Here is a 22,735-nt window from a genome sequence, read left to right as displayed (position 1 = left end):
ATGCGTGTTTTTGTTGTTTTATTTCTAGAAAATCTTTTCACGTTTTTATTTTATGCGTATGAGCGTATTGCCTGCATGCATGTAAGCTTACCATGTGCATGCCTTGTGTCTGTGGAGTTGAGAAGAGGTCCACAGATCCCTTGGAACTGGAGTTACAGTTGTGAGCCACTGTGTGGGTGCTGGGAACCAAACCCAGTGCTCCGGAAGAGCAGCCAGTGTTTCTGACTGAGCCCTCTTTCTTTTGACATTGTCTCACTATATAGCCCTGACTGCTCTGGAACTCATTAGGTGGACCAGGACGGGCTTGAACTCACAGAAATCCTCCTGCCTGTGCCTCCGAAGTGCTATAGTTAAAGGCGTACTCCATCACACCCAGCAATATAATTTTTTTAAAAAAGGAGATGTTACTTGGGTGGTTAGAGCGCTTCCCTAACATACGTGAGGCCAAGGGTTTAGTACCCAAGTACTGCAAAAGCAAACGGAGCCAAAGCTTGCCTGGCTGGGGCCGAGCAGGGCCGGATGGAGGCCAGGAGGGAGCGAGTGCATGCCAGTTCTGGACTGTTCCAGCCTATGTTCTCTGCAGCAGACCTGGGTCCCCGAGGTCCTATACTCAGAAAGGCCTGGCTGAAGTGAGGCCCGCAGAGAACAGCCATGTGCGGGAGGGGGAGTGAGCAGGGCGGGGCCGGAATGCCTTTACCAGGCCGCGCCCCAGGCGGGCACAGTTACGGTCTGCACGGATCATGGCCGCAGCGGTTCTACTGCAGGTGGGTGCGTGGCGGACCAGCGCTGGGGCCTCTGGGGATCCCGATGGGGGGCACACTTCCGGATGGACCACCGGTGTGCAGCCTTTCCGACTGGGCGTCTTTCCTCTGTGCCTCGGGTTCCGCTGCTGGACGCAGAGGCGGATGGGGCCCCTTGGAAAGCAGCACCGGCCTTTAACGGGCGGCAGCGCGGGTAGACATGGGTGGGGTGCGGGAGGTACCTGACGCGAGGATCCGTGGACCGGGAGGTCGGAAGTGAGGAGCATAGAGGAGGGCATGGGAGAAGCACGGGGTGGACTGGGTGTGAGGAAGTTTTGGCTGGGGCGTGCAGCCTGCGGGTTTTCAGGGCCGGTCCTCTTGTGTTCCTTTAGATGAGGGGCCCCGAACCTTGGGGACTTGGCGTATAACTAGCCAGAGTCTTGGCTGGGAACTGGACCCAAGATCTTATTTCTTGGAACAAAGAGCACATAAAGAAGTGTGTAGTGTCTGTCTGAGGCTCTGTACGTGGTTTGGTAATCTGTATGTCAAAATGACACAGATCTCCAGACAACAGTACTCAGTGCTTACAGAAGGTGCCAAGCAGCAGAGTTTTGGAGTCAAGAAAACATGATTTACAAGTGAGGACGCAAACAGTTGGGCCATACATAACTTCGGGGAAATGTTTGCTGGTAGCTGCCCTGACTCTCTGATGCTCTCAGTCCAGACTTATGAATTCCTGAACAGACCTGTATATCTCTCGGTTCTAGAGACAGACAAACATGTTGTAGACAGACACTGTCTTGGGCTATGACAGGATAGCAATCTAGGTTTTGATCATGTGGTGGCCTTGGATGGTACAACTTTGCCATCTTGGGCCAGTCCCCGTTCTAATGGGACAGATCTGAGTTCTGAGGAAGAAGGCAGTTTTCAGAGCTAGGAGTGCCCAGTGGTGAGTGCCCACATGGGGAAATCCGGAGTATAAGGGAAACATTACTGGCTGGGGCCTGGCAAGGACTATCTTGCAGGGACTAGTTAGTCTAGATTGACATTGGAGCAATTCTTGGGTCTGAAAGAAACAGCCCCGAGACTTGCCAAGGACAATCCTAGGCTGTAGAGGGAAAACAGCCCTATGTTAGAACAGCATGTGGCTGTGCCAGGGACAGTCCTGAGGTGACAGGTTGTAATACAGAGAGCACTGGATTTGTGCAAGTCTGATGGAAGTCCAGGCTGCACTCAGAGCATCCCGGGGCTACGAGAAGACCTGTGCTGGGATTTGGTAGAGAGTGCAGGGACAGTTACCTGAGTCAGGACAGCACTGTACAGTGATCCTAGTCCTTCGCTGCCCTGTGAGGGAGGACGGAGCTGTGACAAGACCAAGACCAGCCCTGATCTTTGACAGACACCTGGGCTGTGTTGGGTTCAGCAGTTCAGAGCTTTCTGGGACATGAAGGGAACACCACCATGTCACACAGTACCCTGCCCTGCACACTCCCCTATATTCCCCTTTAATTTCTTTGCTTTGTCTTTCTTTCTTCCCTCCTTCCTTTCTTTTTTTCGAGACAGGGTTTCTCTGTAGCTTTGGAGCCTGTCCTGGAACTAGCTCTCATAGACCAGGCTGGCCCCAAACTCAGAGATCTGCCTGCCTCTGCCTCCCGAGGGCTGGGATTAAAGGCATGCGCCACCACAGGCTCCCCTTCAATTTCTTAACTCAGCTTAACCATTTACACTTCATCCCTGTAGCCCACCTGCCATTTTATTTTTTTTATTTTTTATTTTAAATATTTTTTTATGGTCTATTTAACTTTATTTTATATGCATTGGTGTGAAGGTGTCAGATGCCCTGCAACTGGATCTTCAGACAGTTTTGAGCTGCCATGTGGGTGCTGGGAATTGAACTCAGGACCTTTGGAAGAGCAAGCAATACCCTTAACCACTGAGCCATCTCTCCAGTCCCCCACCTGCCATTTTAGTGCCCCCTTCGGGCTTAAATCCCATAGTGTAGGTAGGGGCGGGCTTTCTTTGAGCCAAGAGAAGAATGCTGGCCTTTGAATTGCCTCAGGAAGGTGAAGGTGGCACTTCATTGTCACCAAGGCTCTGTGGCCAGTTCAGACATTATCTCTGAACCATGTCCCAGGCTGTGTGATGTTTCTCTATCTGCTTTTTCCTGGATCTCTTTAGCTCAGTCCAGGCTCGAACTTAGACCTTCCTGCCTCAGCCTCCAGAGTCCTGTGACTATAGGTGTGCACCATCAAACACAGCTTAGAGTTTTTTTTTGCCTGGCTCCCTGCTTCTCCCTCTTCCCCTAGTGTTGCCCACCTGCCCCGTTATGTTTTTATTTATTTGGTATGTGAATCTATGTGGGGTCATGGTGCCTGTGTGGCGGTCAGGATAATGAGTCGGTTGGTTCTGTCCTTCAGTTGGCTACACGTGGGTCCCAGGTATTAAACTCGGGTCCTCAGGCTGTGGACAGGTGGTGCCTCCATTTCTTTTCTCTTTCTTTTTTCTTTTTCTTTTCTTTTTTTTTCTTTCTTTCTTTCTTTTTTTTTTTTTTTTTTGAAACAGGGTTTCTCTATGTAGACCAGGCTGGCTTTGAATTCAGAGCTCTGCATGTCTTTGTCTCTCCAGTGCAGGGAGTAAAGTATGTTCACCCCCATATCCGATTCCATCTCATTATTATTAAAATAGAGTCTTATGGCCAGATGGTGGTGGCGCATGCCTTTAATCCCAGCACTCAGGAGGCAGAGGCAGGTGGATCTCTGTGAGTTCAAGGCTAGCCTGGTCTGCAGGAGCTAGTTCCAGGACAGCTAGGACTGTTACACAGAGAAACCCTGCCTTGAAAAAACAAAACACAAACAAACAAAAAGATAGGGTTTTATATAAACCAGGCTGGCCTCAATCTTACTACAAATTCAAGGATGGCCTTGGATTGCTGACCTTCCTTTCTCTACCTCCCCGGTGCTAGGATTGCAGGGTATGTGTGCTGCCAGAGACATAAACCCAAGAGCTCCAGCATCCTAGGCAAGCATTCTGCCAACTGAATAGCCCCAGCCCCAAGGGCTCCAGCATCCCAGGCAAGCATTCTACCAACTGAATAGCCCCAGCCCCAAGGGCTCCAGCATCCCAGGCAAGCATTCTACCAACCGAATAATCCCCAACCCCAAGGGCTCCAGCATCCCAGGCAAGCATTCTACCAACCGAATAACCCCAGCTCCATTTTTTTTCACCCCTTCATCTCTGTATCTCTTTCCCGCATTGCTCAGCTTCTCCGGCTCACTGTATTAAACAAAAACATTTTTTTTTGTTGCCTCCATGCTGGCTGCCCTGCCCAGGGTGCTGGCTGTCTTTCCCCATACTATGAGTGTCTGGTGCATGGTGGCAGTGTTGGGCAAGCTTCATGTCACCATCCTGAGACACAGGAGGGTTTGCCGCTCTCAGATCACCCAGAAGCCCTCAGTCGTCACACCGTGACTATGGGCTGGAGCTATGGGCACAGTTGGTAAATACTTGCTGCCTGATCATGAAAGCCTGAGTTTAATCCATGGAACCCGGTCGGTGGGAGGGGGGGAGTGCAGTGACTCCCTCTTAAAATATCATTGTTGGCAAGGCAGAGACTGGAGGGTCCCTGAGCCAAATTGGTAAACTCCAGAACACAATCATATTCCTTGTCAAAAAAATAGGATGGGTTGTGGGGTGGGGTGGCAAACACCTTTGATCCCAGCACTCAGGAGGCAGAGGCTGGTGGATCTCAGAGTTCAAGGCCAGCCTGGTCAACAGCGAGTTTCAGAACAGCCAGGACTAGGTAGTAAGACCTTGTCTCAAAACAAACAAACAAACAAACAAAAAGCAGAATGAAGGGCTGGAGAGATGGCAGTGGCTAAGCACACTGCCTGCCCTTCCAGAGGACCCAGGTTCAACTCCCAGCACCCACTTGGCAGCTCACAGCTGTCTGTAACGCCAGTTCCATGGGATCTGATCCCCTCACACAGACACATAAAAATAAACAACAAACAAAAACCAGGCTGGACATCACCTGAGGAATGACATCTGAGTTTGGCCTCCGTACGCACATCCACAGATGTCCATATGCACCCTCACATGGTGCACCACATGCACACACACACAGAGTCATCTTCTCTGAGCCAGGTGTCACCACACACGCCTGTCATCCCAGCTCGTGCAGGGTCTAAAGCAGGAAAATCCTGACTTCAAGACTGGACTACAGAGTGAGTTTGAGGGCAGTAGGCACCTTAGTGAGACCCTGTCTCGACCCCTCCCCTCAAAAAAAAAATAGAAAAAAAAGTACTTCCTGGCCCAGACTCATCCACATGACATCCAAGACTCACCTACTGACCGCTGGCCTTTGCTGGATGCCCCCATCTTACTGGTCACCATCAGCTCTCCCAGCAGGAACAGGCTATTATCCTTCCTGTCTTCCTCAAACCCAGGACCCGGATGCTTCTCTGTGGCCTGCAGAGAAAAGCTTGAGGTCAGAAGTCAACAAGAAGGGGCCTCCTGTTACACAACTAGTTCTGTAGGCCATGCAGCTTCAGTGAGGGTCTGCAGGGATGTGTGCCCTTCAGCCATTGACAGTGACAAGCACGGCGTGGCTGCCCATGTAAGGGTGTTCCAGCCGTGTGGCTGGGGCTGTAGCCATGCCAGCCAGTGACACATTCCTAAAGAGTAAGCACTGGGACCCCTCGCGGGAGGGAGGAGGGCTGGAATCTGGCACCTGTGGGCCTGAGGGAAGAAGATTAAGGAGGAGAACCACTGGGTCTGAGGGAGGAGAGCAGGAGTCTGGGGCTCTGGGTTTAATGGAGGAGCGCATGGCCTTTACACCTAGGCCTGAGGGAGGAGGTTTGGGGTGTGGGCTGCTCAATTCTAGGATAAGGAGGGCCTATCCTTTTCTAACTCTCGTCAGATTTTGGACCCCCCAAGCCAGGAGTGTCCCCTTACCTGCTCACTGTCCCTGGTCGTTGTCTAAGCTGGTAACAAGCTGTGATCAAAGGTCTCTAGTAGAAGGCACGCCCCTGTCGACTTTGCCCTGCATGGTGGAGGGGCAGGAACTGACTTTGCTCTTTCTGGGGATAGTCATCCCAGTGGGGACATGGGCCGAGCACAGGGTCTGTCTAGAATGTGCTGGGACTGTGACAGAGCCAGCCTCATGGGCCTCCCCAGCCAGAGGTGGCAGCTGGGTGCCAGGTTGCCTGCTCTTCCTGGCTCTTTCCTTGGTCATATTTACTTCTCTTGCCATCCCAGGTCCAGGCCCCAAAACTTCTCCCTGTCTCCTGGTTTCTGTGTGGGCCCAGAAGATGTGTATCTTCCAACTTCAAGGTAAAGGGGGCCCTGAGTGTAGGGGAGGAAGCCTGGGTCTGTCCGCTGTTCTGGAGGGAGGCCAGGTCTCATCTCTCTCTGGCTTAGTCGTCTGCTCCCAGGTGTTGTAAAGAGATAATGCCGCATCGCTCAGAAGGCTCGTGGAGCCTGGTCCTCTGTGGGGCCGAGGCCGGAGCCGTGGAAGCTCTAGTCTCTCAGGCTGGGGACTTCAGGCTGCTGAGCTGCTGTCTGGTTGTTGCTTCCTCTCAGGCTGCAGACCTCCAGGTTCAGGTGACCAGGGAGCCACAGAAGAAGCCAGGCCCCAGCCAGCCATTGCTGTTTGGAAAGACATTCACAGACCACATGCTGATGGTGGAGTGGACCAAGAAGACAGGCTGGAGCCGGCCAAGGATCCAGCCCTTCCAGAACCTCACGCTGCACCCGGCCTGTTCGGCCCTGCACTACTCTCTGCAGGTGGGACCAGCTGCCCATCGGCCACCCTGCTGCCTCTCTGCCCTGCCGTGTGCCTGCCCGACTTCATCTCTCTGGGATTTTGCATGCTCCGTCCTTTGTGGTCTGTCATCTTTTCCCGAGATCCCCTGTGCTCTGGGACCTAGACTAGGTGACAGTCGCTTCCTGGGATGAGCAGATCTTGGCTTTGTTGGAACTCTGTGCTCTGAAAGAAAGTGGGGTTCCCCTGGCAAAGAAGAGGAGGGACAGCTCCTGCAGACAGAGGGGCTCGGTTGGCAGACACTGGAGTCTCCGTGTGGCCCAGGAGGCCTAGGATGCCATCAGGGCCACAGTGATGAGGACCTTTGGAGGAGTCTGAACAGGGACTGACCCAGCCTGGATATAATAAGACTGCCTCAGGCCCTGTGGGAAGTAATATAATTCCAGCACTCAGGAGGTTGAGGCAGGAGACTAGCCAGGGCTATAGAATGAGACCCTAAGCTGTTGTTGAAAGACTAGCAACCTGACTTCCTGTGGCGCTCCTTCCGGAGCCTTGCCCATCTTTCTGCAGCAGGGTTTCTGTTGACAGAGGCCTCCTTAGATGGTCCCCTGATGTCGGACATCTGGCTTCTTTTCATCCCTGAGACATGATAAGGAATGCTGCAATAATAGCCAATATCACTTTCTCTGACTGCAAGTGTGTCTGCCCAGTTTCCAGTCCTAGTGAGTCAAAGGGCAGGTGTGACATTTTGAACAGTGTTACTAAACTATTCTCTGTAACGTGTATCAGTTTCCACACTCACCGCCCCAGCCTGTTCCTCAGAAAGAAGCCTTGCCAAACTGCTCGAGTTCTTCCCGTCGCCTGAGAGCTGTTTTAAGTTCTCAGAATGATTTCCCCCTGACTGTGTGTGAAGTCAGGGATTGACATAGTGTCTTTCTCCACTGTTCTCCATCCTGGTTTTGAGGCAGGATCTTTTTTGTTTGTTTGTTTGTTTGTATTCCAAACAGGTTTCTCTGTGTAGCTTTGGAGTCTGTCCTGGAACTTTCTTTGTAGACCAGGCTGGCCTCAAACTCACATAGATCCACCTGTCTCTGCTTCCCAAGTGCTGGAATTAAAAGTGTGCGCCACCACTGCCCGGCCTATTTATTTTTATTTTATATGTATGAGTTTTTGCATACATAGAGTTGTGTCTGTGTATTGCTGTGAATGCAGTCCCTGCAGAGGCCAGAAGAGGGCACCCAATCCCTTGGAGCTGGAGTTAGTGATTGTGAGTCTCCATGGAGGGCCTAGAAATGGAACCTGGTTCCACTGGAAGAGCTGCCAAGCTCTGAACCACTGGGACATTGTTCCAGCTCCCTAGGATAGACTTTAAAAACTATGCAGGGGGGCCGGGCGATGGTGGCGTACGCCTTTAATCCCAGCACTCGGGAGGCAGAGGCAGGCGGATCTCTGGGAGTTCGAGACCAGCCTGGTCTACAGAGCTAGTTCCAGGACAGGCTCCAAAGCCACAGAGAAACCCTGTCTCGAAAAACCAAAAAAAAAAAAAAAAAAAACAAACAAACAAACAAAAAAAAACTATGCAGGAGAACTTTGTATATTAAATGAGCTTTTGTTTCCTTGCATGGGGTGATTTTGAGACAGGACCTCACCCTATGGGCCAGGCTCCTCCTGCGGTTCTCCTCCTGCGTAGTTGAGTGAAAAGGCTTGACCTCCACGGCTGCCTTGCCTGTGCTTTCTGAAGTCTCCATGCCTTTGTCTCCATCAGTCTGCCTTTCTCCGTCTCCATTTGTCTCTTGCTATCTGGATGCTGAGGGACCCAGCCCTGAGCACCTCTCCCCCGCCTGTCCCTGCAGCTCTTTGAGGGCCTGAAAGCATACAAAGGTAGAGACCAGCAGGTACGCCTCTTCCGGCCGTGGCTCAACATGGACAGGATGCTACGTTCTGCAAGGCGCCTCTGCTTGCCAGTGAGTGTCCAGTCTGCCCTGGAAGGAGAGAGGGTAGAGGGTGGCTGAGCGAATCTGGAGCCCTGACTCCTACGGGATCCACCCAGGACTTTGACAAGCAGGAGCTGTTGGAGTGCATCCGCCGGCTCATTGAAGTGGACAAAGACTGGGTTCCCGACAGCCATGGAAGCAGCCTCTATGTGCGGCCCGTGCTGATCGGGAATGAGGTGGGCATTGCCGTGGGAGCTGCTGGTGTGGGGCCCTTCATATCCGCTTCGGCATCAGGGAACGCAGAGGCTGAGCCTGGACCCCAGGCTCTGAGGGAAGGGGGTGGGCCTAGAGCTCCGAGTCTAAGGGAGGAGGAGGCTGGAGTGTGGACCCTTGGTCTGACGCTGTCCCTATGCCCATCATAGCCCTCGCTGGGTGTCGGCCTGGTCACACAAGCCCTCCTGTATGTCATTCTTTGCCCCGTGAGCTCCTACTTCCCTGGAGACTCCATGACCCCTGTCTCCCTCCTGGCTGACCCCACGTTTATCAGAGCCTGGATGGGTGGGGTCGGTGACTACAAGGTCGGGGGGTAAGTAGTTCCCCACACCCGTAAGTAGCTGTGCCATGGCAGGGGTGGGGGGTGCTGTGGAAGGGTGAGCTGTACCCCGCATGCAGCCATCGTACTCCACATGCTTCTTGTTTGGGGCCGGGCCTGGTTCTGACTTGGAGAGCCATTGTCACTGGCTCTGTGGTTGGGCCCTGGGCTTTGTGTCCTGTGTCTGACACTAACCGTGAAAGGAGCATGGGATGCGTTCTCACGGCAAAGGAGCATGGGATGCGTTCTCACGGCAGAGGAGCTCCGAGATGGGAGGGTCAGCCAGAAGGTCGAGCCCCTCGAAACCTCTAGAAAGCAAGAGTCCCTTAGCTCTTCCTTCTGGGTGGAATCTCCATTTATAGCTCCCTGCATTCCTCGGGCCTCAGTCCCTATGCGTCATGACCCTCTGGACCCACCGTGCTGTGTTGCTGAAAGCCAGCAAAGGTGGCTGAGTCTCCTGAGGTCAGGTCAGGTGCTGGCTACTGGCATATTGGAATGAGGAAATGTGGCCACACAGGCAGGGTACTCAGGTCCTCTCAGAACCTCCTGAGGTCTTCCTGGTGTCAGGCCCTGTGTTGGCTGCAGCTGGTACACAGATAAGGCCAAGCCAGTCCCACCCCCCGAGGGCTGCTGGGAACTCTAGTGAGGGTTCACAGAGTCCTGTGGAAGCTCCATGTAAGAGGTGACACTTCATTTGTGGTTTCTTGGCTATAGCGGTAGTAAGAGAAGCCAGGCATGGTGGCATATGGCCATGTATGCTATGCAGTCATCGTACCTCAGTCGGCTGAGGCAGGAGGGCTATACAAGGAAGTAGCGGGCAAGGATCAGCAGTTGAGCCCCTGCCTTGTATCCCCCAGAGAGGGGTTGGAGAGACAGTTCAGCAATAGAGTATTTACCTAGTATGCGGGCAGTCCTGAGTTCAAACCCCGCTACCCTATCATTTTCTAACTCTGGGCCCTCATAAATGGGCTGGCGGGACAGGATCACGGTTGGCACAAGGGAGACAGACAAGACCAGTTTTTGCACAAGGCTCAGAACGTGGCTTGGGCTCCTGTCCTGAGACAGTGGGAGCCCTGGGTGGCGTAAGAGGTGAAGCCTGGGGTGGGTGACACACTGCAGGTCAAAACAGGGCAGAAACCAGTGTGGGGGTGCAGAGCTGTAACCCCAGCACCTGGGAGGTCAGGAACTCAAGACTAACTTCAGCTTATTGTGCTTTGGAAGCCAACTTCTGCTACCAGAGACCCTGGCCCCAGACCAGCTGGGTGTGGTGACAGCCTTTAATCCCAGCAATGCAGAGGCAGAGTCAGCCTGGTCTACAGAGTGAGTTCCAGGACAGTCAGGGATACACAGAGAAACCCTGCATCAAAATACACAAAACCAAAAAAGGAGAGTAGAGTAAAGTGAGCCAAACCACCGGCATCACCGTGCCTGTAGTTTCAGGACTTATTGGTGGGGAGAGGAAAGACTGAGAGGCAGGAAAGGGGGCACACCAGCCCCACAGGGCCCTAACTTTGACCCCAACTGCTAGCTAAGAATTCTGTCTTGTGGATGTGGGAGCCCTCCCAGGAGGGCTGTGGGCTGGGAAGGAGACTCCTCCTTGGCTGTGTTTGGGAGTATGGAGGGTCTCTGCCCAGTCTGACCAGGCTGCCCTCTAGGAATTATGGGCCCACTGTGGCCCTGCAGCAAGAAGCCCAGAAGAAGGGCTGCGAGCAAGTCCTCTGGCTGTACGGGCCGGACCACCAGCTCACCGAGGTGGGCACCATGAACATCTTCGTCTACTGGACTCACAAGGACGGGGGTGAGCCTACCCATGACCCAACCCACACCCTGTATGATGTTCTGCCCAATTCCTACTGGGTTGCAAGGTTGCAGGGTCCTGGGCAGGTTGCTTCTAAGAGAAAGAGAAGGTCATTTAAGGGTGGAAGGCAGTGACACCCATCTGTCATCCCTGACTTAGTACTGGAGCTGGCAACCCCCCCACTGGATGGCATCATTCTGCCTGGAGTGGTTCGACAAAGCCTGCTGGACCTGGCTAGGACCTGGGTAAGGCCTGTGTGGCACCTGCCCCTCTTCTCTGGGTCCGTCTGTGGACCTGTCTTTCCCAGCAGCCTTAGGGGGGCAGTGATGCTGGTCTGCAGCAAGGTGGGACTCCCGGGACTGAGAGTTTCTGCCCCCTTGTTGTGCAGGGTGAGTTCCGCGTGGCAGAGCGCAAGGTCACCATGGAGGAACTGAAGCGGGCGCTGGAGGAGGGCCGCGTGCGGGAAGTCTTTGGCTCAGGCACCGCTTGTCAGGTCTGCCCAGTGCATCAAATCCTGTACGAAGGCAAGGTGAGCCGGAGCTGCCAGGGAAGGTGGGAGAGAAAGGGGGAGTGCCCTTCCTCACGGCTTCTTTGCCTCAGCAACTCCACATTCCCACCATGGAGAACGGGCCGGAGCTCATCCTGCGCTTCCAGAAGGAGTTGAAGGCTATTCAGGTGAGCTCAGGATTGGCAACGCTGATAATGGGTCCTGCCCCCTCCTCCAATGCCTGTGGCCAGAAGCACGGGCATTTTCCGTGCTTCAGGAGACTTAGGCCCCTTTCCTCGAATGTCTGTGGCTCTGCGTCTGAAGAGAGAACCTCTGTTTTCATGAGCCTTGGGGCCATTGACCACAAAAATGAGCCTCCCACAACTCCCTGGGGCCATGGGCTGCCCCTTTGGCGTGATAAGCCTTCCTCCCAAAAGTCTCAGGAGCATTCCCATTCTTGTGAGCCAAGAGAGCTTCCAAAAGACCTCTGGGCTCATTTCCCGATGAGCTGGACCCGAGGTGACTGGGTATCCTGGCCCCGTGTTGGCGCCTAGCACTCCATAGTTAGTTGAAAATGCCTTTTCCCAAGCGCCTTCAAGGCTGTGTAACTCGCTGCCTTGCTGTCCTTCTGGACTTGTGGGCGGGCCTCCGGGTCTAGGACTACACTTCCCATAAGGCCCTGGGGCTCAGCTCTGTGAGCTGTGAGTTGCGACGTTCCGGGACCTGCTGGGAGTTTATAGTGCAGCTGCCTGAAACCAGCAACTCGGTTGTCTGTAGTACGGAGCCAGTGCCCACGATTGGATGTTTCCGGTGTGACGCAGCCTGCTGTGCCTTTACGGGTTGGATCCGCGGGTCTGCAGCATCCAATCCAGCGTCCTCGCCTCCCAAAGACTCATGAGCAGTGCAATAAAGGTCTGGCCGGACACCTGGGTCTCTTTCGCCCTCACGTGCCGCTGTGCTCCAAAGCCTTAAGGGCGGGACCCGGACTATTTGAAGCCCGCCTCAAGTGTTGAGTCTCAGGGTTGAGCTCCCCAGCTGCTCCTAAGGGGGACCTTGGCATATTCTCTATCTCCGTTCTCAGGCCGGATCCCCCGTGCTCTCCATGATGCATTTTTCCCTCTCTGTACGTGCTGCAATTTTGAAATAAAATGCCAAAGAACAAAACATTGTCATGTTCAAAGCGCCGCCCTGGGATCCTGGGGGTTCAGCACATTTCATCATCAGGGACCCAGCTTGGAGGCGTCTCTGACCTGAGGGTTCCTTCTGTACTTTAGTATCGAAGCTCACTTACTGAATTCTCCCTGTACTCCTGTCTTGGGTGTAGCCTCACAGTAGTCTCACGGGATCTCTTAGGGTCTTTTCCCTTCTTGTAGGACATTGGGTGCCCAAGCTGTCTGGGATGGGCGCTGGGGCTGAAGAAATGTCAGATTAAGAGGAATAGAGACAGAAAACCTAGGACAGATTGAGTTTATTTTCAGCCAGCAGATATACTAATTCCAGTCAAAGGCAGAACAAAGAGCAGTAATGTCGGTGGGTGGCGGTGGCGCACACCATTAATCCCAGCACTCTCAGGAGACAGAGGCAGGCAGATCTCAAAAAACAAAAAAAAATAAAGAAAAAGAAAAGAGCAGCTGACTGTCCTTGGGAGGAAGCTCAAGCGGGTGCGTCATCTCAACACAAGAATTCAGCTAGCAACAAGCAGCTGCTAATCACTAAGGAGGAGTGATTACACCAGCCCAGATCTTAGTAGAATACTGTGCTTTCTCACGGGCAAAATGCTCCTTCCGCGGGCTAACACAGGCTTTACTCACAGCCCTCAAGGTTACTGGAAAAGGCAGAGCGGGCTTTGACACAAATGACTTTTTATTTTTTATTTATTTTTTTATTTTATTTATTTATTTATTTATTTTATTTTTTTTTTTTTTTTTTTTTGGTTTTTCGAGACAGGGTTTCTCTGTGGCTTTGGAGCCTGTACTGGAACTAGCTCTTGTAGACCAGGCTGGTCTCGAACTCACAGAGATCCTCCTGCCTCTGCCTCCCAAGTGCTGGGATTAAAGGCGTGCGCCACCACCACCCGGCCACAAATGACTTTTTAAAGTCAGTAATGGCTCCAGATGGAAACTGAGTCACACATGGGCTACCACACCAAGCACTGTTCCTGGAGCCCTTGACACTGTCTCTTCATGAACTCCCTGCCTGGTCCTCTGCCTGTCTCTATGCCCTAGCTTCCTCTTTGTCCTCCTGGCCTTCATCTGCTCTCATCTGACATCAAAAGCTCTATCTGTAATTGTGCCTGTCTCATATGCATTTATATTGCTGTGAGGAGACACGAGACACTGTGACCGCGTCAACTCTTATAAAGTAAAACATTGCTTACAGAGGTTTATAGTCCATTATCATCATGGCAGGGAGCACGGCGGCCTGTGGGAAGGCATGGTGCTGGAGTGGCAGCTGAGAGTGCTCCATCTTGCAAGTTTGGGGGTAGCCTGTGCATAGGACACCCCAAAGCCTGCTCCACAGTGACACCCTTGCTAGAGCAAGGTCACACCTGATAGGGTTCACAATAATGGGTTTCCCCACCAGTGCAGTAAGCCAGATCAAACAAACTGAAAAAGTAAAAGAACAGGTTTATTTGAGCAAACTCCCAGGTGAGTCCTCCAGTCCTAGAGATCGGGGCAGAGCACGCTTGAACTAAAGCAGGGTTTGTGCCCAAGGACATCAAAAACTGATTGCTTTAGGCGGGGTCTTGTGCTGCAGGCAACTTCGGGGGGGGGGGGGGTTCGGACCAAGCAGAAATGAGCTGGTTCCAGCCAAATACTACCCACTCCAACAAGGCCATAGCTCCTAAAGTGCCATTCGCTATGAGGTTATGGGACCAATCATATTCAAAACTCCCACATTCCACTCCTTAGCCCCCATAAGTTTGTAAGTATATCATAATGCAAAATGTATTTAGTCCAACTTCAAAAGTCCCCATAGTCTAGCGCAGTCTCAACAATATTTTAAAGTTCAAAGTCTCTTCTGAGACTTGTGCACTCTCTTCACTATAATCCCCCATAAAATCATAATTCAAAAACAGATCATACACTTTCAGCATATAATAGCACAAGATAAGCATTATTTTCGCATGGTTCTATTATCTATCTATCTATCTATCTATCTATTTATGTTTTTCGAGACAGGGTTTCTCTGTAGCTTTGGAGCCTGTCCTGGCACTAGCTCTTGTAGACAGACCAGGCTGGCCTTGAACTCACAGAGATCCGCCTGCCTCTTCCTCCCAAGTGCTGGGATTATTGTTCCAAAACATAGTGAGAAAATACTGGACCGAAGCAACACCAAAAACCAGCTGGGCAAACTCCAAACTCTGCATCTCCGTGTCTGATGTCAAAGCTCTCTCCAGATCTCCAACTCCATTCAGCTTTGTTGATCGCAACCCATTTCTTTCTCTTGGACTGGTTTCACTCCCTGTAAGCAGCTTCTCTTCAGCAGGTGTCCCAGGATGCTGGCATCTCTAAGATCTTGGGGTCATCAACGCAACCCTTCACAGCTTCACACAGTGGCCTCTCTACTAGGTCTCCATTCAGGGACACCCCTGACACATGCCTGGCCTCAGGGGCTCTATTCCATAACCCCTTTCTTCTCCCCTTAACTCTAAGCCCAGAGCCACGTGGCTGAAGCCACCAAGTTCTTCTGCTTGCTGGGGCTGGAACATGGCCCCTCATTCAATTCCATCTTCACCAGCTTTCTGTCTTCCACTGCCTAAGCCTGGCCGTCCTAAAACTTGCTCTGTAGACCAGGCTGGCCTCAAACTTAGAGATCCACCTGCCTCTGCCTTCGGGGTGCTGGGATTGAAGGTGTGTGCCACCCAGAGTGGGCTCTAAGACTTTCTTTAGTTCCTTTTCACAAGTTGGAAATTTAGCTTGGGTGGGATCTTGCCCTGAGGTCACCACTCCCTTTGTTCCACTTCTTAATCTGTCTATCTCCAGGAACACAGGATTTTGTTCTGTTCCACATTTCAGTGTTCCTTTTCTTCTTAAATTTCACATTTTGTAATTTATCCTGCTCAGCTTGCTGCTTTGCACTGTAAGTCTGTTTCAAGATTTCCTCTGCCAATGGAATTAATCCACAACTCTTCACTTTAGTCTAGGCAGATTCTTTAGACAAGGGCAGAAGGCAGCCACATTCTTCAAAATATTACCAGAATGATCTCTAGGCCACATATTAATATTCTCCTCTGAATCCTCTTGAGCACCCTCCCCCAGCTCATCAGATCACACTCAGCTCCACTGTCTCCCATGCTCCTACTAGGATGGCCCACTATGCAGCGCTTAAAGCATTCCACTCTTTCCTAAGCCAAACTCCCCAAAGTCCATATTCCTTCCAACAAAAGCACCGTCAGGACCATCACAGCAATAGCCCAGTCCCTGGTACCAACCTGTCTTGGTTAAGGTTTCTATTGCTGTGAAGAGACACCATGACCATGGCAACTCTTATAAAGGAAAACATTGAACTGTGGTGGCTTACAGTTCAGAGATTCAGTCCATTATCCTCACGCCAGGGAGCATAGCAGCAGGCAGGCAGATGCAGTGCTGGAGTAGCAGCTGAGAGTCCTGCATCTTGCAGGTAACAGGAATGTAGTGATAAGGAGCAGTGGGCTACGTTCCTGGCACCCGGCTGCCTGCACGGCTAGCTTTATACCCAAAAATAATTACACGGAAACTGTATTCTTTTAAACATTGCTTGGCCCATTAGCTCTAGCCTCTTACTGGCTAGCTCTTACATATTGATCTAACCCATTTCTAATAATCTGTGTAGCCCACGAGGTGGCTTATCAGGGAAGATCTTAACCTGTGTCTGTTTGGAGTGGGAGAATCATGGTGACTGCCTGACTCGGCTTCTTTCTCCCAGCATTGGTTTACTCTGCCTACCTAATTTTCTGTCCTATCAGGCCAAACAGTTTTCTTTATTAGTTAACCAATGAAAGCAACAGATAAGATACAAGACCCACCTCCATCACAGGAAGTTGACTGAGAGTAGGAAACCTCAACGCCCACTCCCACAGTGACACACTTGTTAGAACCAGGCCACACCCACTCCTCCAAAGCCTAGCAGTTCCACTCCCTGTGAGATTAAGGGGCCACTTACATTCAGACTATGGCTGCCTCTCAGGGCTGTCGCTCCTAGGAGAGTGGAGCAGCAAACAGACGGGAGGCGAGGAGCGAGGCTCGGATTCTCCGACTGCTGTAGGAGTTAGAAGATCCCACCTTTGTTCCCACTCTGGCTCTTGTGATTCTTGGGTCCCCACCCTTGCCTCCTCACACATATACATAATAAGTACCACAGGAGCCTCTAGAGACAGAGCTTAAAACAGACCTGGATTCAAATCCGGCCTCTTTGGGGGTTAGCTTTGATTTTGTTTTTGGGCATGCCCTTTTATTGCTGATCAAAGTTGCAGGAGAGAAAGGAGAGTCTGCGGCACCATTGGGCAGCCGTGGGACTGGAATTCCAATGTTTCAGGGCACCAGACTGACCCATTGCCACATCTTGTTCCCTTTTGCCAATTATTGCTCAAGCAAAGGTTAAGGGTCAAGGGGACCCAAGGGAAAATCTGCAGGCCCCTGGGAAGCTTTCTTCCCTCCATCGAAACATCCAGAAAGACTATCTTCCTCCTTCCCTTATTGATAATATGGAATTGACTCACGCCAAACCTGGTAGTGCCCTGAAAAGTCCCTCAACCCTCTATAAAATTTCCCGTTTCTGGCCGGCGGTGTGATGCCTTTAATGCCAACACTGGGGAGGCAGAGGCGGGCCAGATCCACAGAGTGAATTCCAGGACAGCCAGGGCTACACGGTGAAACTCTAGAAAATGAAAGACAGAAGCATGTCTTTGAGAGGAGCTGGGTGCAAGCCTTTGCTAAGCGCTCCTCTCCTCCCTCTTGGCTTCCGGTTTGTCAGCACCTCGCGACTTTCACTGGTTCTTTCCCAAGGTTGTCTGTGCACCCGGCACGTTTCGGGGGTGGGGACATGTTCGTTCATCTAACAAATAAAATATTTCCTCATTTCCGGATTGCTTTGCTTTAAAAGCCAAACTAAAAGCCCACGGAAGCCATTTTTGTCAGGTCGCTTGCAGTCTGACTTGCCTTCTTTGTTTCTCCTGAGGTCAGAGCCGGCTCAAAGGGTGCTCACTGATTCTTTACACGGAACCGGGCCTACGTCCTTATGGGGAATGATCGAGAAAAGGGAAGTAGCTCTACCTACTGGCCTTTCAGCTGGGGTTTTGAAGGTCACTTACTCTGTCAAGGGTCGATCAAACATGGCGTGCAATGGGTTAAATATTCATTTTTAAATGAATTGCTATTTTTTTCATTTTTGCATCCATAGGTGTACTCCACTCAAAGGAATATTCTTTTTTTTTTTTTTTTTTTTTTTAGTTTTTCGAGACACGGTTTCTCTGTAGCTTTGGAGCCTGTCCTGGCACTAGCTCTTGTAGACCAGGCTGGCCTCGAACTCACAGAGATCCGCATGCCTCTGCCTCCCTAGTGCTGGGATTAAAGGCATGCACCACCACCGCCCGGCTCCAAAGGAATATTCTTGAGGATTCTCAATGCTTTTGAAAGACACCTCCCCACCCCGCCCAGCTTGTTAAATGACTTAGCACCGGTAACGCCATTTTACAAGGCTTGTACTGAATATTCAGGGTTTGAACAAAGGGCAGTTTAAAAGCTGCCAAAACTAGCTAGAGACACCTGTGGCTGGGCCGGGGGAGGAACGGGAATACCGAGAATGTGGCTAGGCGCTGTCTGTCCCAGGCGGGGAGGAACGGTGAAGTCTGCCCTAGATAAGAGCCAAGGCAGCCCATATCTGAATTCTCGGGAACTAGAGACCTTGTTCCAACCTGAATTCGGCCACATTCAAACTGACCAATGAAAACCCTGTAACTATGCTTCTCGCTTCTGTACTGCGCTTTTTGCTCCCCAAAACATATATAAACCCATTACCCCGACCTAAAGGTGCACAAGTCCTCCGAGAGACTTTGTCGCCCCAGGTACCTGTGTATCTGAATAAACCTCTTGCTGTTTGCATCCGTACAAGTGGTCTCGCTGTTCCTTGGGAAGGGTCTCCCCAGAGGAAAGACACTCTTGGAGGGTCTTTCACTTTTAAAAACTCTTTTTTTTTTATGTGTATGACTGTTTTTCCGGCATGAATGTCTACACTACATTGTGCCTGGTGTCTAGGGAGGCCAGGAACACACTGGAGTCTCTGGAATAGACTGGAGTTACAGATGGTTTCAAACTGCCATGTCACTGCTCGGAAATGAATCCCGGTCCTCTGGGAAAGCAGTCAGTGCTGTTAGACACTGTTCCATCTCTCTAGCCCAGGGCTTTGCTGTGTAGTCCAGATAGGCCTTATACTTGGATAAGTGTGTGTATGTGTGCAACACACATATGCATGTATGTGTAGAAGGATTATATGTGTGTTTATATTATTCATACACACAGGCAGGAAAACACACATTTATTATGTGTGGATAGATTATATATGTATTTAGACTATACATACACGCAGGCAGGCAAACATATATATGGAAGAAAAGGAAAGAATTTTACTTAATTTAAGAAATTACATATAGGACTGGAGAAATGGTTCAGCGGTTACGAATTCTGACTGTTCTTCCAGAGGACCTGGGTTCAATTCCCAGCAACCACTGGCAGCTTACAATTGTCTGAAAATCCAGTTCCAGGGGATCTGACACCGTCACAACAATTCACATAAAATAAAGTTAAATAAATCATAAAAAAATTAAAAAAGAAGTTACATGTATATATTAATTGTGTGTGCGCACCTGAGTTTGTGGGGATCAGATAACAACTTCCAGGAGACCAAATTGAGGTTGTCAGCTTGGCAACAGCCCCTCCACCATCTTACTGGCCACAAACCAAAGATTTAAGGGAAAATCCGAGCAACAAAGCCCTGGAGGAGCGCCCAGTGCAGACACAGCTGCATGGTGCTGCAGTGCCCCCTGGAGGCCAGTGTAGGGCGAGCTGTCTGCTGGAAGAAGGTCATGAAGCCAGGGCAGTTAGCAGAAGGGCTTCCAAAAACAACAGTCTGTGTGTCAGTAGTTAAACATCTGGGTAACAACCACATGGAGGATTTTTTTTTTTTTTTTGGTTTTTCGAGACAGGGTTTCTCTGTGACTTTGGAGCCTCACATGGAGGATTTTTGAAGAAGACATTTTAACATGTAATCCACGACTGTGATCCCAGGCCCTGGACGTGGAAGGCACTGGAGCAGAACAAGGCTTTCCCGACTACATAGGGAGACATGCTTCAGAACAGGGTAAGGAAGAGATGTCAGCCAGGCTCCACTGTCGGCCACTGACGGCAGAGCGTGGGAAGTAGGAATAGCTTTCTTCCTTCTAAAGTTAACTTATTAATTTTTCTTGTTTATGTGTATGTTTATTAATAATATCAGAAAGAGCAGGTGCTGCTGGCTGCCAAGGCTAAGGAACTCAATTTGATCCTGGGACCCACAAGATAGAAGAAAGAACTGGTGTGCTCTCTCCCTCTCTTCTCTCTCTCTCTCTCTCTCTCTCTCTCTCTCTCACACACACACACACACACACACACACACACACTCAAATGCACACCAGAAAGAATTAAAGACAGGTGTCAGACCAAAAGTTGAGTTGTATGTTGAGATACACAGCAGCTACAGGGAAAGTGTGTGAACAGCCCAACGTCCATGGCAGGTGTAATAATCAAGAAAAGTTCTATAGACTGGTGTAGTGAGATTCACCGTTAACCCCAGCACTCGGGAGGCAGAGGCAGGTGAATCTGTGACTTCGAGGCCAGCCTGGGCTACAGAGCGAGTTCCAGCACAGTCAGGGCTATGTAGACATCTTGTGTCACAGAAACGGAGCATGTGGCATTAGTGACAATGTGATGGACTTCATTTTGAGGGCTTTTGGAGGATTAGTGTGTGTGTGTATGTGTGTGTGTGTGTGTGTTCCATGCACATGAGCAAGCATGTGTGTGCTGCCGTGTGCATTCCTGCAGGAGTGTGCTTGTGCAGGAGTGTCAGGGCGCTATGTGCATTTGTCGTACAGAGGCCAGAACAGGAGATGTGGTGTCTGTCTCTGTCGTTGGTCCACCACGTTTACTTAAGACAGGGTCTCTCACCCAGCGGTGGTGGCGCATGCCTTTAATTCCAGCACTGAGGAGGCAGAGGCAGGCGGATCTCTGTGAGTTCGAGGCCAGCCTGGTCTACAAGAGCTAGTTCCAGGACAGGCTCCAAAGCTACAGAGAAACCCTGGCTCGGAAAAAAGAAAAAAAAAAAGGACAGGTCTCTCACGGGACATACAATTGCAGCTATGTGCAGCCATGCTGGGCTTTTCACATGGGTGTCAGGGCTCTAACTCGGGTCCTTGCGCTTGACTGCCAGGTGCTCTTACCCACTGAGCACCTCTCTAGCCCCTGTTTTTGTTTCTGGGGTCTCACATATTCCAGGCTTGCCCCAAAGTGTGTGTAGCAGAGGATGACTTTGAACTCCTGACCATCCTGTTTCTAGCCGACGGGCACTGACATCACCACCATGCCCAGCTCACAGCGGAGCAGTGCTCCTCTGCCAGAAGAAACGAAGCCGTGACACGTACGGCAGAGCCGTGACACGTACGGCAGAAGCCGTGACACGTACGGCAGCAGGAACCTTGCCGACACTGAGTGGAAGCAGCCAGGTGCAGAGGCTATTGTGTGTACTCTGTATATCGTTTACATGAAATGTCCAGAGGAGGTAAATTTATAATGCAGATGCTGGCTTGCCTGGCAGGGAGACAATGGGTGTGACCATGGAGCTGGGTTCATTGCCCTTGGGATGATTACAATATTTGGGAACTAGACAGAGATGATAATGGGGTGACTCCGTGGTTGAACTAAGTAGCCAGCGTCATGACATCCCTTTCATCTCTGTGTACAGATAAGAACTCTGCGATGCTGCTGATAGGCACTGAGGAAGCCCAGGCTGTGAGTCGGCGTCTCTGTGGCTCGCCTTAGAAACCTATGGTATTTAATATTTGTGGTACTGGATCTTGAACCTAGTGCCCCATTCATGCTGGGGAATTTTCTATCCACAGTCCCCATCCTCTTTTGTTTTATTTGTGTGTGTGCTTGTATGTGTATGCTTGTGTCTGTATGCATGCATACATTTGTGTGTGCTCGCGCGTGCATCTGTGCATGCGCGCGCGCGCGCGCGTGCGTGCGTGTGTGTGTGTGTGTGTGCGCATTTTGGGACAGAGTCACATGTAGTCTAGGTTGGCCTGGAAATCATATGTAGAGTTGACCTTGAAGTTCAAATTTTGATAAAAAAGAATAACTCAGCTGGGTGGTGGTGGTGGTGTACGTCTTTAATCCCAGCACTCAGGAGGCATGGGCTGGGTCCCCCCACACCAGTACCTGACAGACTGACCTGACACACAGACTTCCTCATGGAGATTCTGCCTGAGTGACTCAGACCATCAGAGTTAATCCTCACACAATTCCTGTTTACTTTTATGGTGAGGTACTGGGAATTGAACCCCAGGGCTTCTAGCATGCTACCTGAACACTCCTCCACCAAAGCACACCCTGGCCCCTCACCAGAGGGCTCTAGCAGGGGCTCAGCCATGGAGCCTCACCCCAATCCATCACTGGGGGAGTCTAGACAGGGGATGTATTGTTGAGCTGCATCCCAGCTCTCTTTCTACCGTCTAGATTTTGTGTATGTGGAATATGCACATATGTGTTCTCATATGGAAGTCAGAGGTCAGTGTTGGGTATCTTTCTGAGTAGTTTTTTTTTTTTTACCTTTTTTCCCAGATTAAACAGTTTTAAATTTTTATGTGAGTATATGTATGGTAGGTATGTGTGAGGGTGGGCACATACGTGTCACTACATGGGCCTGGAGATTGGTGGCAACTTCCAGGACTCAACTCTCTCTCTACTGTGGGTTCTGGAGCCTGAAGTCAGCTGAATCACGTGGGGGACAGTCTGATCATGCTGACATGTGAAACTGACCTCTACCTGCCAAGCCACCAAGGTAGATGTCACCAGGATGCTGGCCTCAAAGTCCGCGGACATGACCGTGCCTGCGGTGTGGACACATGCCTGTAGTGTGGAGACAACCATCCCTGCAGTGTGGACGTGACCATGCCTGCAGTGTGGACGTGACTGTGCCTGCAGTGTGGACATGACCATGCCTGCAGTGTGGACATTACCGTGCCTGCAGTGTGGACGTGACCATGCCTGCAGTGTGGACATTACCGTGCCTGCAGTGTGGACGTGATCATGCCTGCAGTGTGGACATTACCGTGCCTGCAGTGTGGACGTGATCATGCCTGCAGTGTGGACATGACCGTGCCTGCAGTGTGGACGTGACCGTGACTGCAGTGT

The 22,735-nt window shown here is 51.1% G+C and overlaps 1 protein-coding gene across 1 annotated transcript; it reads left to right on the top strand.

Annotated features, from left to right (window-relative positions):
* The first annotated feature begins 688 nt into the window (after window positions 1-688).
* Window positions 689-12,470, top strand: Bcat2 (branched chain amino acid transaminase 2). The gene is made up of 11 exons (XM_041657570.1): window positions 689-764; window positions 5,997-6,071; window positions 6,321-6,524; window positions 8,355-8,465; window positions 8,552-8,671; window positions 8,858-9,021; window positions 10,683-10,825; window positions 10,985-11,070; window positions 11,214-11,354; window positions 11,426-11,500; window positions 12,090-12,470. Exons 1-11 carry the CDS (start codon window positions 741-743, stop codon window positions 12,126-12,128), a joined length of 1,182 nt encoding a protein of 393 aa, XP_041513504.1. The 5' UTR covers window positions 689-740; the 3' UTR covers window positions 12,129-12,470.
* The last annotated feature ends 10,265 nt before the right edge of the window (window positions 12,471-22,735 follow it).

The sequence above is a fragment of the Microtus oregoni genome, unplaced genomic scaffold (assembly GCF_018167655.1).
Source record: "Microtus oregoni isolate MIOR12 unplaced genomic scaffold, Mior012 000000F_ref0000247, whole genome shotgun sequence".
In the NCBI taxonomy this organism is placed as follows: domain Eukaryota; kingdom Metazoa; phylum Chordata; class Mammalia; order Rodentia; family Cricetidae; genus Microtus; species Microtus oregoni.
Note: the sequence above shows the minus strand (reverse complement) of the source record. Positions and strands in the feature narration are given on the sequence as shown.

Excerpts from the sequence above, each read along its gene's own strand:
- Bcat2 (XM_041657570.1), top strand. The coding sequence starts at position 741 with ATGGCCGCAGCGGTTCTACTGCAG. Across the intron at positions 765-5,996 it reads CCGCAGCGGTTCTACTGCAG|GTCCAGGCCCCAAAACTTCT; the intron begins GTGGGTGCGTGG and ends TTGCCATCCCAG. Across the intron at positions 11,501-12,089 it reads AGGAGTTGAAGGCTATTCAG|TACGGAGCCAGTGCCCACGA; the intron begins GTGAGCTCAGGA and ends GGTTGTCTGTAG.